At 33.0% G+C, this 17,522-nt stretch overlaps 2 protein-coding genes across 5 annotated transcripts; one reads left to right on the top strand and one right to left on the bottom strand.

The window, feature by feature from the left end:
• Nucleotides 1–182: 182 nt before the first annotated feature.
• LOC131947164 (uncharacterized) lies at nucleotides 183–5,053 on the bottom strand. Its single transcript, XM_059308287.1, has 3 exons — nucleotides 4,916–5,053; nucleotides 752–886; nucleotides 183–545 (listed from the first exon to the last, which is right to left on the bottom strand). Exons 1-3 carry the CDS (start codon nucleotides 4,964–4,966, stop codon nucleotides 405–407), a joined length of 327 nt encoding a protein of 108 aa, XP_059164270.1. The 5' UTR covers nucleotides 4,967–5,053; the 3' UTR covers nucleotides 183–404.
• Nucleotides 5,054–7,894: 2,841 nt separating this feature from the next.
• LOC131947163 (ankyrin repeat and EF-hand domain-containing protein 1-like) lies at nucleotides 7,895–17,195 on the top strand. Of its 4 annotated transcripts, none has more exons than XM_059308286.1 (9): nucleotides 7,895–8,227; nucleotides 8,711–9,222; nucleotides 9,874–10,073; nucleotides 10,700–10,973; nucleotides 11,750–12,364; nucleotides 12,839–13,034; nucleotides 14,233–14,459; nucleotides 15,063–15,241; nucleotides 16,585–17,195. In XM_059308286.1, exons 2-9 carry the CDS (start codon nucleotides 8,877–8,879, stop codon nucleotides 16,858–16,860), a joined length of 2,313 nt encoding a protein of 770 aa, XP_059164269.1. In that variant the 5' UTR covers nucleotides 7,895–8,227; nucleotides 8,711–8,876; the 3' UTR covers nucleotides 16,861–17,195. The 4 variants fall into 4 exon arrangements, with proteins under 4 accessions (XP_059164269.1, XP_059164267.1, XP_059164268.1 ...); XM_059308284.1 differs by having other exon boundaries at nucleotides 8,665–9,222; XM_059308285.1 differs by having other exon boundaries at nucleotides 7,895–8,251; nucleotides 8,726–9,222.
• The last annotated feature ends 327 nt before the right edge of the window (nucleotides 17,196–17,522 follow it).

Here is a 17,522-nt window from a genome sequence, read left to right as displayed (position 1 = left end):
TCTGTGTCTCTCTTGTCATATTGTAATAACTTCAGCAATCACCTCTACTGTACTCCTTGAAAAGCTGACAAAAGAGACAAACTCTACTTCATCTGACAAATCTTCAAAGAACCATACAGGTAGAAATTAATATTTATCGTTAATTTCAATTCTTAAAAAAAATCTAAAAAAAAATTTAAATATAAAGTCTATATTTTTTTTTATTCAATTACAAAAATGTACACAACACAATTTATGTAATATTCTGTATGCACAACATAGGCCAACTACAACCACTCAGACAGGCAAGATTTTATCCAAACTTCTCTAAACAACTGACAATCTTTTCTAGCATAAAAAAATTCATCCATGGAGACTGCGTTAGACTGTGTGTGATGGATCCTGCGAGCTAGGCTTGGAAATGGTTAATTATTCTTGGGAGGTGATGCAAAGACATACAGAGAATAGACGGTCCAGGCTGTTGCTACACCAACAAGGGCGGCTGCAGTTCCAAACAAGGGCTTGTCTTTTGGTAATTTTTGCCAGACCAGATGGCCGTCATCTTGCTGAGAAAATAATTTAAAAAAAGGGTCATAGAGGTTGTTTTTTTTTTAGAAACATTTTACTATCTTTTACACTGCTAATACTAACCCCTCTGAACAATATCAAATGTTAACTCCTATAAAACTGAATTATTAATAGTATATATAATCAATCATTACAATAAAAAAAAAGCATTGAAAACATATTGCTATAAACACAGAATACGCACTAGAAACAAAGCTTGTCTCTCCATAAATTTCTTGTATGCTGAAGTGTTGGGAATGGCATAGTTCCCAGGGCCTACTTTCTTCAGTGGCTCGGCAAGAGATGAAAAGCGTCTGGCAACAATTCTACCCAACATTTTCTAGAAAAAAATAAAAATCATTCAATTAGGTGGGGACATTCTCTACTATTATGTAATATTGAAAAAACATCACTAATATTGGTTATAAGCATCGTCTAATTTTTCTTACATGAAAATAAGATAATTTTATTAAAAACTAAAAATATAGACTACCATAACACAGAAATGGTCATATTAGGCTATATACTTAATTAAAATACATTATGTTTAACCCAAATGAGTTTTAAAGTAAAAAGCTGAAATAAGTAATTAAATATGTTACTATATGACCAATAAACAAAATATGGGAGGTTCTGCACACCATTGTCTTCTTTTAAAAAAGGGATGTTAGGTTACTAATAGTTAACTAAAATACACACATATCTAGCCAAATTTAATTGCTAACCCGCTCTCTAACCCCAAAACTAGTTGAGATTACAATACAACTATTAACCCAACACACATATTTTTGGAAGAGTCTATTATCAGACATCATCTTCCATTATCCCAGAACATTACTCAATATTAACATAGCTGAATAGCTAGGGCATTTTTAGACATGGTTTTTAAATTTTAGGCCGATTCTAGCCGGAATAAGATACGCATGTGATACGCATGCGCAATGGAGAGAAACTACGACTTGCCTTAGCGGCGATGTTTTCGATGGTACTGCGCATGCGTGTGTTTACAACCGCAGAACCCTAACCCTAATCCTATCCCTAACCCTACCCCTCATTCTAGCGATAACCCTAGCCATAGGTCACTGCGCATGCGCAGAGCTATCTTTTGCCGACTAAGTGGAGACGTTGGCGAGAAAAATCTTCTTCCGAGTAGACACTTCGTAAATTTTAACCCTCCCCCTGAACTTTTAAAATAAGCACCAAAGACCTACACCCTCACTTCAAGTGCAACAGTACTGTTGTCATGTGTAAAGCGTACAATATTTAAATGTCCCCTCATACTTTTTATATATATAGATACCCCTAACCCCCCCCCCCCCCTTTCCTACGCCACTGCACGGGTCCCAATAGCGGCCGTGGCTATTGGGACCCGGGTCCGAATAGATGCATCCTTTGTCACTTTGTGTTATAGTTATAACTGTTATTACTATTATTATTACTGAATTATATTAACAAAAAAAACTCCCTAGTTATTTCATATTTTTATTTCATTATTTGTCATTCATTGAATTTCAGAAAATTTAATTGATTAGCCTTAGCGTAGGGACTTGGATGACGTAGATTTTGAGGCACTAAAAACGAGAGTTTTCTGCCCATACCGAGTTTCGTCGATTTAGCCGTGCGGTCGCGGGTGATGATCGAAAAAATTTTTTTTAATTATAAATCGCCGGTGCTACTAATAATTTGATGACTGATTCTGAAAAACAAATGGATTTAATATGTTACGGTATTTTTGTTTTGAGATTTTGTTGAACGTGAAAACGGATTTTTGGAGCCAAACTTTGGCTACGTAAAACTCTTTGTACCATAAAAACTTACTAACAAGGAAGGCCAATAAAAAGCCCTCCGACCATAATCACCATTTTTCTTTATGTGTGTAAATTTTCATAATGTTAATCGATAGCAAAGTATTTTTTTATAAATAGTTTAGAAAGTATAGGCTTAAGCCATTTTACGACTACCGGGAAAGACAGAGGTTAAAACCGGAAGTGTACTTGTGTTGTTAATGACGCCATTGCTCTCAATTGAATTGATTTGTAAATCCAGCAACATCCACACGAATCTGACTTTAAAATCATTTTAAATTATAGAATTATATTTTATATTGATAAAACTATGATTTTTTGTTGACTTTGTGCGCATATTTTCTATTTAGATTCATTTTTTTTGTAATTTTGAGTTAGATCTAAAAATAGATTTCTGCGAAATTTTTCAAGTTGAATTATTGTTTCATTTTAATTGTATGGCCTAGATATAGATCTATGTTGTTCTTAAATGAGTTCTGTATTTTATATTAGCTATCATTATAGTAACTTGTGTACTTTCCACATTTTTCTTAAATTTTAAAGCTTGATATAGATCTAGAATCTAATATAAAATTCCATTTGCCTATCATTTGGTCTATAAAATATAAACTAAACCAATAGGGTAATTCTATATTAAACATTTAGCCTTTTGATTGCTTTTCAAGCGAATTTTTATTACCAATATTACTAATATTCAAACATGTTAGTAGTCCTATATTTTCTTTATAGCTCTAGGACTTTGTTCGTTTTAGATTTATTACTAAATTACTACAATCCTTGTACAATGTTCTGTCTTCATCTGTAGGCCTATTTGAAGTACATATGATACTACTGTATTGTTGCTGTAGTATACATCTCAGTTGCTTTTTTACTAGTCTTGGCCCTAGATAAAATGTACCAGTTCAGCAAGGGGATAGAGAATCAAAAGATGTGGATCTACTCATAAGCAACTTCAATGAAGGAGAAATAGGTCCACTTAAGAATGGATGTTGCTGGTTTTTATTACAGTTCTAAAAGCTATCAGCCAGAGGAGACACAGCTTCAGTAGATGTTTAATCAGATTTCATTTTTAAATCATTGATGGTGTTATTTTTTAAAGTAAAAATGTGATACAAGCTAACAGACTTAAACATGTTATCCACACAGCATGAGATGTCACTTAAATATATGACACATGTTTCTAAATTATAAAACTTACCTTTAACATTAAATGGTGATCATTACTCCACCAATAAAAAAATCATTTCAATTATTAAATTATTTGTTCAACAATAATTGTAAATTAAATTATATCAATTCTATGATAACATACACATAACATGGATGAAATATCATGCATATTGACAACATTTAGATACAATTTTAGTTATCTAAAATCAGTTTAGCATAGTACTTCTTTCTTGCAAAAAAGTAGTTGCGCAGAACAAAAATGACTTTTTAAATTTGACCAACATTGTAACAAAACCACATAAGCTAAGTGAAATATTTTTTCTTTGTGTGGATGTATACAATGTTGGCACCAATTAGGCCAATTTTCATTAAGATATTCCATATAATAAAAATTTGGCAACAGATTATGTGTTGCCTATAGCAGAATTTATTGTTTAATAATTAAGGGGGGTATATGAGTTTAAACCCCTTTTTCATTAAATAAAATACTTTTAAAATCAAATTTGAACAAAGGAAATATCAAAGTATATAATAACCTTCATGTTTACAATATTTCTTGCATATAAGCAAAGTAATCTAAAATCAGCTCAACATTGTACTTCTTTCTTGCAAAAAAAGTAGTTGCGCAGAATAAAAATGACTTTTTTATTTTGTCCAACATTGTAATAAAACCACATAAGCTAAGTAAAATATTTTGACTTTCTGTTAATGTATACAGTGTTGGCACTATTCAGGCCAATTTTCAGTAAGATATTCCATATAATAAAAATTTGGCAACAGATTGTGTGTAGCCTATCAAAGACGCTTATTCAAAAATTTTAGGGGGGTGACCCTCTTTGTTAACATTATTTTTTATGATCATTCTCATCCAATTCAATTATTTTTATCTTACTCTTTTACTGATATCATAAGCTTGATCTTAGTGAATTTTCATTAAAAAATACCTGCTATTTAAAAAGTTACAGAGATTTTAGTTCGCATCCAAAAAAGTAGGGAAGCAAAAAATTGAGAAAACCCCATAGTAAAAAAACCCGAAAATTAAATACATTAAAAATTAATAACTTCGTAACCGTTTGAGCTAAAATTAAAATAAAAGTATCTTTGTTCTTGTCTAAATGAGCTCTATAAACTGGTAGATCTACTAGATCTACTACATATTTTATTTTTTTAAAAATGAAATTTCATCCAAGTCCCTACCTTAGCGGCTGATTAGCCGCAAGTAAGTAGACTACTTATTTGCTTTTTAATGAACGAACGGAATTATTTGAACAAATTTAAAGAACGGTTCTTCTAGTATGGTCATCGCTTTCATGTTCACAGCATTTTAAAAAATTAATTGTATTGAGACCTAGCCTAAAATAAATTAATTTTAAAAAAATCTGTATTACTATTACCTTGCCTTGTTGTCCTTGATGTACAATTTGATTGCCAGTTGCTTTATGCATCTAATTTCTATTATTATATCACGTATAGGTAATTTCAGACATCATGATTTATTTTCTTGTGTCTACATTAAATTAATGACCAATTAAACGAAAAATGTTGCTTTTTTATACTTATAAATTATTTTTAAGCTGGTAAAATTAATACAATTGTTAAAATAGGTTAACTTAAGTAAATTTTTTCTGGATGGACTTTAGATGTCTGGTACAAACTGGCATTTTATGAACCTATAATAAAAAACAAGAACTCCGGAAACTTAAATCAGCATCGCTCTTTGACTAAATCGAAATATTTAGTCTTAGGCCTAATTCGCACTCAAGATTTTTTAGCGCAATTTCCATTCTGGAGAATTGCGTTTATTAACCCGTCATTTCTGGATGGATGGATGGATGGATGGATGAATGTGTGTCCGCAGCTTTAAGTCGTATCTCCTCCTCAACGAAGCAATATCGAGGACTAGTTCCAAAAGCAAATATGTTAAGCAAGTTACGAGGATGAGCATAGGCCATAAAAATTCCGGGTTTCTTTCATGGATTTCCCGGAAAAGCCAAAAAACCTCGGAAAAAAGCAGTTTTTGGCCCATATCTCGGCAACCAGACCACTTAGCGACTTGAAACATGTACCAATCGATTCCTGACATAATTTAGAACAATATTGCCTAAGAAAGTTTTCAAAAATATCCTTTCGTTCGGTCACAAAAAAATTTTTTGAATTAATTAAAATTTTGACCGAATTAGTAGGCATTTTTTCCAACCACACCACACGCGTCATCACGTTCAATAGCTGCGCCGTCACGTTCCATGGCTGCGCCATCATGATCAGTAGGCGCGCAATGGTGTTTAGTCATGTAACTCTATTGTAAATAAAACATGTAAAATACTGAAAAAAAATTAATAAAAAACGTTTTAATAACTAACCAATGGTTTTACTAACCCTGCTCTTGATTTACGCTACGACAGAGCTATTTTTAGATAACATAAGGAAATTGCGCTAAAATTGTCACTAGACTTTTTAATTACCTTGTTTTAAATTAAATTTAAAGGGTCATTCATAAAATGCGTCACGGGTAGGGGCACCTAAAAAGTGAGGTTGGAGGGGGGTGGCTTTCGATTTTTGGATTATTCCTTCCTTGGAACTTTGGCAGAATTTAAATAGTATTAAAAATAAAAACAACCCAATGCAGTCTCAAGAACAGAATACATATGTATATTATTATTTAAAACATTTTTTTAAAATAACAAGCTCTAAAATGAGCTAATAATACGAAAATAGACACTTTTCTGTGTTAGGCTATACCTACTTATTTAATGAACCACCTACGCTTTTACTATATCTAGGGAAATTCTTTTAATCTCTGTTTTTTAGCGTGCATTTAAAACGTAATCATAAAGGTTTCTCTTAAACTGTCCAACCCCTTATCTACAGCCTCAGAGAGTAGCAGATTCGATTATTGTCAAAGGAGCCATGCCGATATTTGATACAGCCTCTTCTAAAGAAAACCTATGCGTCTGGAAGCAAATTCCACCTTCATTTCTGACCTATTCAATAGCTTTATAATAGAAGGAGAAGTAAGGGGTCATCCATAAAATGAATGATATATCCCCCTTCCCTCCGTCACACATCATCACAAAAAGCCAGATCCCCCTAAAATGACGTCATACATTAGTTTACAACCCCCTCCACCTCCATCCCCTCAAAATTGCAGTTACATTTTTCTTAAAACGTTGATATGATTCCAAAATCTTGTCTGAACTCTGTCAACATAGAGTATTTTAATCAATTTCTAATGCAATTTATTAGAGCAGTTTTCTAAAACACGAAATAAAAAATAAAATTCGTTTTCTAACATTGCTTTTTTTATAATGCAAAAGTGTGACTTATTATCTGAACCCCCCCCCCCCCCCATCCTCGTCATACATCGTCACAAAATTACGGGCACACCCTTTCCCTTACGAATGTTTACGTCATTTATGGACGCCCCTTAACTCAGTAATGTCAACACCACTCTTGAATAACGAATCAACACAACGTAAAAAAAAAGCAAATTTATGTACCCAGGTACATATTCAAGTTGTATCGAATGTCACCCACCACCCTCCCATCAACACACATGCATGTTTATGCTTGGTCAGAACCTCAGCGTCGATTGGTTAACTAGCTATCATAGTCATGTATCGAGTTATTTGTGATATGCTATTTTGTGTTATGCCACTGGAGTTTCTATCTGGCATCCCCCCCCCCCCCCCCACACCTTTTTTAGTTTTTAGATGTTGGCGCCATTATTTAAAAAAATATATCGATAAATAAATTTAAAAGTCCATATTTAAAACTTATGAGGGATTCATAGAGTTTTCCGCTATGCATTTAAAATATTGGGGACGGAGTGGTCTAGCGGTAGAGAGCTGGACTGCTAACCCTAGTTCGAATCCGGATTCAAGTCAGCAGACCGTTCCTGAGTCCACCCACCTCTGATGGGCCCCCAACTGATAAGGAAAGTAAAGGCGGCTGGGCATGGTGCTGACCACACCATCTCTTCATATGCTGAGGTCACAGAAACAAGTGAACTCTACTTCACTTGCCATATATACCGTCAGGTTTGAAAGGGAACTTTACTTTTTACTTTATTTAAAATATTCTTATCCACGAAATTTTCACATTTATATGTAAGATTATAGGCATCATGATGCCAAAGAAAAAAAAATTAACAACTAATTCCTTAGAACATACACTGGTCTACACACATATACACACGCACACACACTCATATATAGCTATGTAAACTTATAAAGAACACTTAACTGTTAAAGCTACTTTTGGAATTATATTGCTTCATTAAATTTAAAATTTAAAATATAGACATTCCCGACTAGTTAGATCTATCTTTAAAAAAATATATGATCTAATGGTGCCTTTAGTAGACTAGCATTTAATTATTTTGATACAACGTAATGGGGTTCAATACTCAACGCCTACCTGCCATTGCGTGTTAAGAACTGTTCATTGTAATCATTAATTTAAGAGCGCTATACATAATTAATTATTTAATGGTGTTTAGAAACTACAACGCCGATCCAGGTTTTTAAACTCTCAAACATTTTAATTGGCTGTTTCCCTGGACACGTTGATTGGCGACAAAATGGGGGACATGGAACATCGTCTTCTCTCTTGAGCCATCAACATTCATCTTGTTGCATTAATAAAAATTAAAATTGGAGAAAAAAATCATCTAAAAGACCTGTATCATCACGTTTTGGATATATAATGTTAAGTTAAACAAAGTGATAAATGTAAACAAACGGCCTTAGATTAAAAAATTAAAAATTAATTTTTCAGCCAGAACTTCACTACTTTACTAAACTTTACTTATTACTTACTACTAGTGCTAACTTACTACTAGAATCACTACTGCTAAACAAACTGTTACCAGTTACTTAAAGCTGCTAAACTAAACTTAAGAAAAACCTATGAAGAACTTAGAAATTGTGGTCGGAGTTTCAACTTACATAATTACTTTACTATATAATTAAACAACTGCGAAAAAAGTGGAACATTTGTTTAATTGTTTTTGTTATAAATTATATAAACATATATTATATAATAAAAAGCCTAGATAGATCTACCTTGTTTTTCATATACAAATTTGTGGTTATTCAGATTATTGTCTGATATATATTATTTTATTATAAATTTAAAATGCTAGGCCTAACATTGTTTGGTAAATTTGATTGTGCATACTCAAAAATCAGCTCATTCAAATCAAGCATTTATAATGCAAATAAAAAGCAATTAAAATGCACCTGTGAAATGTAGACTGTCATAATCATCATTGAGTTGGTGAAAAGGATTTTTCAAACTTATTAAACATACATTCCAATTTTTAAGAGAAGTAAGTTATATTAAAAATCTACAAAAATGCCTATCGCTCAAGCCCGCTTGCAAGTTTTGCAAGTTTGCAAATTGCTTCAATTAGTGCGGGAAAGAAACAAAGAACAAATAGATAAATTGATAATAAAAGGAACACCTCATCTAATAAACTACAACGCTTCAGAAGATGGGGTGACCGCCCTCATAGTTGCCTCCAAGGCAAATGATGAGGAGATGGTTGAGTTTTTGTTGAGCCTTGGGGCACATCCTGATGTTATGGACTTGAAAGGGAAGACAGCGTCCATGTGGGCAGCTGAATTCGGCAATGTTGAATGTCTGGAGAAATTGTTGGCCGCTGGAGCGGATATGACCCTGAAAGATGTTGAAGGCAAAGGTAAATAAAATCAACCACTAGTTTTTTAAATATTTGATTTAACAATCAAAGGCTTAAGTAAAAGCAGTATAAGATTGTGTAACAGTAGCACTTAAAACATGAATTTGTATTTTTGACATAGTCACAGCATAAGCCTATTAGGGGGTTTAGTGGCCAGCAATGTTTAACAGTCAGAAAATATGGTCAGAAATAAATAAGCTTAAGGATTCTTATGGATCAAAGTTGATTTTCTTTCATGAACCAAATTGGTTATCTTAGCCAGGCACTACTTTAAGTGTTTCTTCCAGGCATCTCTAAGGGGGAGGGGGGGGGGGGCAAAGTCTACCACCCCACCTCCACCCCCAAATGAAATGGAATTTATATAGAAAATATATACTTTTAAAAGTGTCCTGTCCCGTCCCCTTGAAATTTTATTCCGCCCCCTGAACATTATTTCAAGTGCCCATCTGAGAAAAAGTCTGGAAGAAACACTGACTAGTTTCACCTCAGATGTCACAAGCATACATCGTGACACAGCTAAAACTATGCTGATTATATTTTTCTTTATCACAACTTTGACCCTCTAATATCTATTTTGCCATTGGAATCTATATCTAAAAACCTAGTAAAGAAGTTTACCTATTCATGTACACAATTGTTTTTGTGTTTCAGGTATTATATTTTACCTGTTGACACCAACTGAGCGCCATGCAAAATGCTTGGACTTGGCACTCAACGCTGGGGCAGATGTAAATGCCAAAGATCTAGATGGCAACCCTGTGTTTGTTGAAGCCTGCAATCTGGCAGTAGATAATGAGAGATTGTGCTTACAACTTCTCGCTCATGGTGCAGATCCCAATGTAGTAGCACTGGTAATCTTTTTTTTTAAATTTTGCATAATTAATACCATGTTAATTTAAATACTTGCTCTCTGTTTTTGGGGCACCAGACTTGGTTATTTTATATTAGTGATGGTTATTTATAGAGTTATATACCTTGAGATAAACTTAAAGATCTTTTGTTTATTTACCCGACAAAATGACACCATGAATGGATGATCAGCTGATCTTCTTAATTTCCAGTGCCTGAATTTTTTTTTTTTCAATTTATATATGTTTGGAAGCAACAACCATTTGCCTTTAGGACTACATTATCTAAAATTGAGTTTTTCGATAATCAATACAAATTGTAGATTATTTTTATCGTATAAAAAACTGAAAATATACGATGTATTTGTAACATACCAATCAGATTAAAAACAGTTTTCTTTTTCACTTGCCAAAACTTAATTATGGTTTTATTTTATGATAAGCCCCAAAATGTCAGAATTCTTTGAGTGTGTTTTCTTTGCATGGTGTAAATCAGATCCTAAAATTGTCAGGTTATGTTACCAAAATTGTAACAATCAACCCAGTTTTATATTATCTTTTAGAAACAGTGATATAAAAAAAATAAAACTGGCAGTAGTGAAAGAATCCAATCCATGTTTGTGTTTCAGAAACCCGGTCGCACACCACTCATGGCAGCAGCATCCAGTGGAGGAATCAAGGTTGTTGCTGCTCTTCTAGCAGCAGGGGCCAACCCAAACACAATAGACGCCAAGAAGAACTGTGCGGCCCACTTTGCCGCAATGAACGGCCACATCAAAGCACTGCAATTAATGGCAGGTTATGGAGCTGACTTTAATCTAATAGCAAATGATGGGGGGAACCCTATCCACTTGGCAGCCAAGACAGGGGAGGCAATGTGCATTAAGTTCTTATCACAAAGAGGTTTGTTTTGTTTGGCTTCTTTTGAAACTTGTATCTTGTTTAGCTTGAGAAGTGGTTTGATTTTATTTACTTTTTGTTTTGTTTGGCTTCTTTTGAAACTTGTATCTTGTTTAGCTTTAGAACTGGTTTGATTTTATTTACTTTTTGTTTTGTTTGGCTTCTTTTGAAACTTGTATCTTGTTTAGCTTTAGAACTGGTTTGATTTTATTTACTTTTTGTTTTGTTTGGCTTCTTTTGAAACTTGCATCTTGTTTAGCTTTAGAACTGGTTTGATTTTATTTACTTTTTGCACTCAAGCTACATTTTTCTATTACCTTTCAAACAATATTAAGTTGCATTCTATATTTTTTAGAAATAAAAACTTATTATCTTTCTGATGGTTTTTTAAAAACATCATACAAAAACTAAATTTGATGATACAAACGTTTATTTTGTCCCTTAGTTGACCCAATAACAACAAATAGCCTGAACATGATTTCAACTTCTGGTCATATTGTAGTGATAATTTTCTGTATTTAAATATAACTTTACTTTTTACTAACAGCAATATATATGCTTCATTATCAGTCCTCAATTAAAACAAGTTTAGTAATTATGCCATTCATTTCAATTTTAGCAAGTCTATTATTATTTAAGTCATTCTTATTTAAAGATGGATTTACTTTAATTTTAAAAACAAAGTGTTGAAAATTATTTCAAATGTTAAAAAGAAGTATTGCATTTTATCATGTTATATTATTTTATATTAGTTAATTATTATTTTTGAATATCCGTAGGCTGTAATCCGAAGATTAAGAACAACCACGGTCATTTACCCAAAGTTATTGCTAAGGAAGCTGGCAACAAAGCAGCAGGTTCGGAAGTCCGGAAAGCTGAAAGAAGCTTTGGTAAAGTGGGTAAGAACAATGACCTGTGGATACTTCAGCTCTACGACTGGGTCCACGCTAGGAAGAGCGCCATCCTTAGCGCCTGCAATGCTGTAGATGTGGATGAAGTGGGCAAGGTACCTGTGGGTGACTTCACTGATATTCTCACCTCTAAAGGTGTGCCAGTGGAGGACGAACAGCTGAAGACGATCCTGACGCTGCAAGACAAGAACAAAGAAGGAAGGATAGACTACAACGATTTCTTCTTGGCGAAGAAGTGGGTGAATAAAAACTTTGTGTATGAGGCGTTTGAAGGAAAGAAGAAGAAGAAGAAGAAGGGCAAGAAGAAAGGTGGAAAGAAGGGAAAGTTCAAGCTTGTCATGCCTATCTGTATACAAGACGAAGGGCCTAGGCAATTTGGTGGGGCCCCACCACTGGTGTACATACCTCAACACATTCATTTTACAGATACGGGCAGGTTTGACAGGGATAAACCACCTAAACACCCACTTCAAGACGACTCAGGTTAGTTATTTTAGCAGAAGAAAACTTGTAGCAATTTTTTTTATAGAAGGGAGATAATTTAGCCAGATAATTAAAGTTAAGGTAATTAAAAATTATTTTTTTAAGGTAATATTTGACTGGTATTTTTAAAATAAAAGAACAAATTTTAGTCATAATTTTCAAAGGAATAAAACTTGATCAATTTTAATTTTAGGGAAGCTAATTAGAAAAGTGGGTATTTAATACATACAAAACAACACTATCTAGATGCAATAATGTTATTTATTAATTTACACTTTTTTTTTCAACTTTTTTGTAGCCTACAATAGAATTATGTTCAAAATGAACTTAGAATTCTAACTATTAATATAAATAAAAACCCATAAAATTAACATTAACATAAATATTAAAATAATCACCAAAACAATTACTCACACAATTATTCTTTTTTAAAAGCTTATTTTTAATTTTTTTTTAAACTGTTTTTGTTTCTAGCATGGTACATTGAAGCTCCCTTGAAGACCTACATAAACATTAATGAGGCTGCTAAGAATGGTGATATTATATCAATCAAGGATGCAATTCTGCGCGGTGTTTCAGTGGATACCCGGGATAAATTCTACAAGACCCCACTCATGATAGCTTGCGCAGTGGCCAATATTAACACTGTCCGCTTTTTGCTGGAGAATGGGTATGAGTTTGGTTTGTGTTTTTTTTATTTTTGTGCTAAGATAATGGGTAAGAGTTTGGTTGGTTGTTTTTTTTTTTTAATGCTGGTATCAGCTTTGTTTCTGATTAAGGTCAGGATGTGGACAATGATTTTGATAATAGCATAAAAAAAACTTTTTTTTTTGTACTATTTAGTTACTATTTTTTAAGTATGCTGTGGCAAATATTAACACTGTCCGCTTTTTGGAGAATGGGTAAAAACTTGGTTGTTGATTCTTTTTTTTTTTTTGTTAATGCTATCAGGTTTAGAGTTGTTATCAAGATGAGGATAAGGATAATGATAATTGCAAAAAAAAAATTATATTCTGTAGAAGCTTCATGCCAAAATTAACAATGTCCACTTTTTGCCTGAGAACTGGGAAGTTTTAGGTTTTTGTGAAAGTGTTGATTAGGCAACATATATAAGTATTAAGAATTATTATTCTCATTTTTGCTGAAATAGCCAATAAGTTTAGAGTTGATACTAGGATTAGGGTGATGATGTGGATTAGGATTATGATAATAGCAAGAGAAAAATACAAGATTCAATACTTTCTAGTGGTTATGTTACAAATAGGCTTACTGTAGTTGGATACAAAGAAAACAAAACAAGTGAAAAGAAATGCTGCACTCTTGGTGCGTAAATGGTCGTATGCCATGTTTTTAAGCTGGGTTTCTTTCAGGCCAAAAAACTACTCTTTAACAAAGAAAATGATATTTTAAAAATAACATTTTATTTTTGAAAATTATTATTTTATATAATATAATTAATGATATAATTTTTATAAGGGATGTTTGAACATAATGAGTTCTTTATAATTGTTTGTTTTAAATACTTCTGAATTTACATAGAAATTATCATTAACTTTCTTAAAACCAGTAAAATATTGAGGATGGGTGCACTTTAACATTGATGATAATACAATACGGCAACACAAAATATGAAAAAGATGGAGTTATTTTTAAAATATCATGAAACAAAAAAAAATTCTATTATCCTACACTATCATACTCCTCAACAGTGTTATTATTTTTGTAAAATAAAGTGTCATATCATTAAGCCAAGAGAAACGCAAATACTCAAGCAAACCAATATTTTCTGGTAGAACTTTAACTCATTTTTAAAGATGCAATTTTTTAATATTCAATCAAGTAATTTTTTATTTCAAATATTTTTCTAGCGCCAACGTGAATACCCGTGATAATTTCAAATGGACGCCTCTACACCACGCATGTCATGCCGGTCAGCTGGATATTGTGCAACTGCTGCTTGACAATGGTGCAGAGATTGACGCATCATCTATTAATGGTGGCACCCCACTCACCAGAGCCATAGAAAGTTCTAAGGATACAGTAGTGGAATACCTGCTGGAGAAAGGCTGTAAAGTGCAGACTGAGAACAAGAGAGGTATGCTATGCATTTTTATTTATTTATTTATTTTTTTAAACTTGATTTGTCTAAAAAAAATTTGTTTGTTTTATGTAACATATTCTTAATCAGAGAGGTAAACAACTGATTTTTATTCAAAATTTGAAAAATTCAACCTATTAAAACAACATTGGGGTAGAAACTTAAAACTTGGCTGAGATTAATTGGGGAACAATAGTTAATCTCAAATTCTTAAGTTCCCTGATTTAAGGATGATGCACCTACATGAGCCTACCCAGCTCTGTTGGGTGCCTTCTTGTATCTAGTTGAGGAAAGTAAAGTAGGCATTGTGCTGACTACACAATCCTTTAGAAGTGTTGAATGACAAAATAAAATCAATCACTGTACATAATTAATAGACACATGAGGGTAGGCCAGTTATTATTTCTTTCCTCATGTTTGAAATGTTTGTTAATCAGTCCATGAAGCTAATCACTGTTGTGTTTTCATTAATTTTTTTAAAATTTCATTTTTAAAATTTCAATTCGACATAGGTTTGTCACCAATGGTCTTTGAGCTTGTTAAAGCCAAATGGGAAACCCCTAAATCACTGTTTAATTTTTTAAAATTTCAATTTGACAGGTTTGTCACCAATGGATCTGGCATACTCCTGGGCTGATCCTAGAGTCTTTGAGCTCATCATGGCCAAATGGGAAATGCTCAAACCAAAAGATGACAAGAAAGGAAAGAAACCAGCCAAGCCCAAGAAACAAAAAGGTGGCAAGGAGAAAGATGCTTCAGCAACGCCAGAACAAAAACAAGTATGTGTTTTTTTTTTTCTGCATTTTGCCGAAAAATATATGGCTGCAACATATTTGTATTAGGTATATTTTTTTTTAAATCTGGGAAAATATCTTAGTGCCAGAGATTCAGAGTGTGAATGGCAAAGAAAATAACCTCTGCTGAAAAGTCCGAATTTGAATTGCAAATGTATTAATTTTCTGAGTTGACATAGCCGTATTAAGTACCTAACAGTATTTGGCTAGTAATTGGTTACATCATCTGCATATATAACATGCAATAGAATCTAACCATCATCTTTCAAAGCATGCTTGAATTAATGACAATTACCTAAGATAGGTAATTAACCATCTAATAGTATAAAATTGTATTCAACATTTTGTAATTGTTGAACAGCAGGACAGACAAGAATAGTTTATGCTAAACAAATATTACGTGCTTGTCTATAAGTATTAATTAAATATGTAAAATCACCCAAGGGACATTACTAAAAGAGAAATATTTTAATTTGTCTACCTTTAAATTTAGCATTGTACTAAAACCTAATAATAGACACTGTCAAAAAAGTTGCTTTTTCTTCAAGGAAGTGGGTGGAGGTGGAATGGCATTATGAAACTAAAGCAAAATCTAGTTTAATTTTTTTTTTTTAAATCCATTTAATCACCCTGTTAAACTTTGGTTTAATAATATTTGTGTTTAATTATATTGTCAAAGTAAAAAAAATAAAATTACCAACATCCATACAAACTTGTTTAAACCAGTAGTGTAGCGAGGGGGGGGGGGGGGGGGGGGGGGGCGGGGGACATATGTCCCCGGGCACCGACCTTAGGGGGCGCCAAAATGGGTTGGAAAAATAAATTGAAAGGTTGAGGGGGGTGCAATTCGAAATCTTGAGGGGGGGTGCAAATCGAAAAGTTTGTCCCCGGGCGCCGGGAAGGGTCGCTACGCCTCTGGTTTACTCAGCCAGATCTAATGTTTTGTTCAATGATTACCAGATTAAAATTGAAGATGAGGAGTCACTGCCCTAGCACAGAAAAATCCATTTAATCACCCTGTTAAACTTTGGTTTGATAATATTTTTGTTTAATTATATTGCCAAATTAAAAACAATAAAAATTCTAACATCCATACAAATGTGTATAATCAGCCAAATCTAATGATTTGTTCAATGATTTTCAGATTAAAATTGAAGATGAGGAGTCACTGCCTCAGCACAGAAAAATCCATTTAATCACCCTGTTAAACTTTGGTTTAATAATATTTTTGTTTAATTATATTGCCAAATTAAAAACAATAAAAATTCTAACATCCATACAAACGTGTATAATCAGCCAAATCTAATAATTTGTTCAATGATTTTCAGATTAAAATCGAAGATGAGGAGTCACTGCCCCAGCACAGGCGTGGCTCCATACTCCGCGCAGCCTCCGCCCTGGCTGGCGGCATGGATGAGCACGAGGACATCCGCTACAAGCCGAAAAAAGTATGGACCCCCCAGAAAACAACCGCTGAACTTATCCGCGAGAGGGAGATCATGAGAGAAAGGTTTGGCTGGGAGGTCGACTTTGCCGATTACGAAACACCATTCCAGAAAAATATTACGACCAAAATTAAAGAAGCCGAGGAAGAGGATGAATAAAAAGCAGATATGTTATTCATCAGTTGTTTTAAAAGCTTGAAAATTCATTTTCTACCAAATATGTTGTCCCCCATTACAAATTTATATGATATTTTTTAAAATTTTATCTTGTCTGCACCATGAAAAAAATTATTGTGTGTATGATTGCTGAGCGCTCTCTATTTTTACATTTTAATTTCATGTAAACTTGTAATATTCTAAATAATTTTATGTTACTCTGCTGACAACTTTTTACAATGTGTTAAATATGTTTTTATATGTGGTATAACCTGCTGAAAAAAAATTATGCTTTACACCTTAATATTGCCCAGATATATTTTCTATCCCTTTTTTTTTTAAAGAAGAAGTAACTCTTACTTTCTTATTTAAATACATGACAGTTGTATATTTGAGAGATAATTTTATATTTGCTGTGCAATGCAGTGTTTTAATGCTTTGGTGGGTTGAATTTTTTTCAATAAGATTTCTATTACACATTACTTATACAAGGGTAGATAACTCTCAGAGCAAAACTTTTAGCTACACCTAAAATGTAAGTGTTGTTTGTATTTTTTTCATTTTCAAGCACCATTAGGCTAATCATTACAAATTGTACACATTTTAGTAGTTTATATCAAATATGTCATATCAACATCAAGTGGATTATGTTCAACAAATATATA

The sequence above is a fragment of the Physella acuta genome, unplaced genomic scaffold, assembly GCF_028476545.2.
Source record: "Physella acuta isolate Inbredline_101_S28 unplaced genomic scaffold, ASM2847654v3 ptg000586l, whole genome shotgun sequence".
NCBI lineage: Eukaryota > Metazoa > Mollusca > Gastropoda > Physidae > Physella > Physella acuta.
This window is presented reverse-complemented; position numbering and strand designations above follow the sequence as displayed.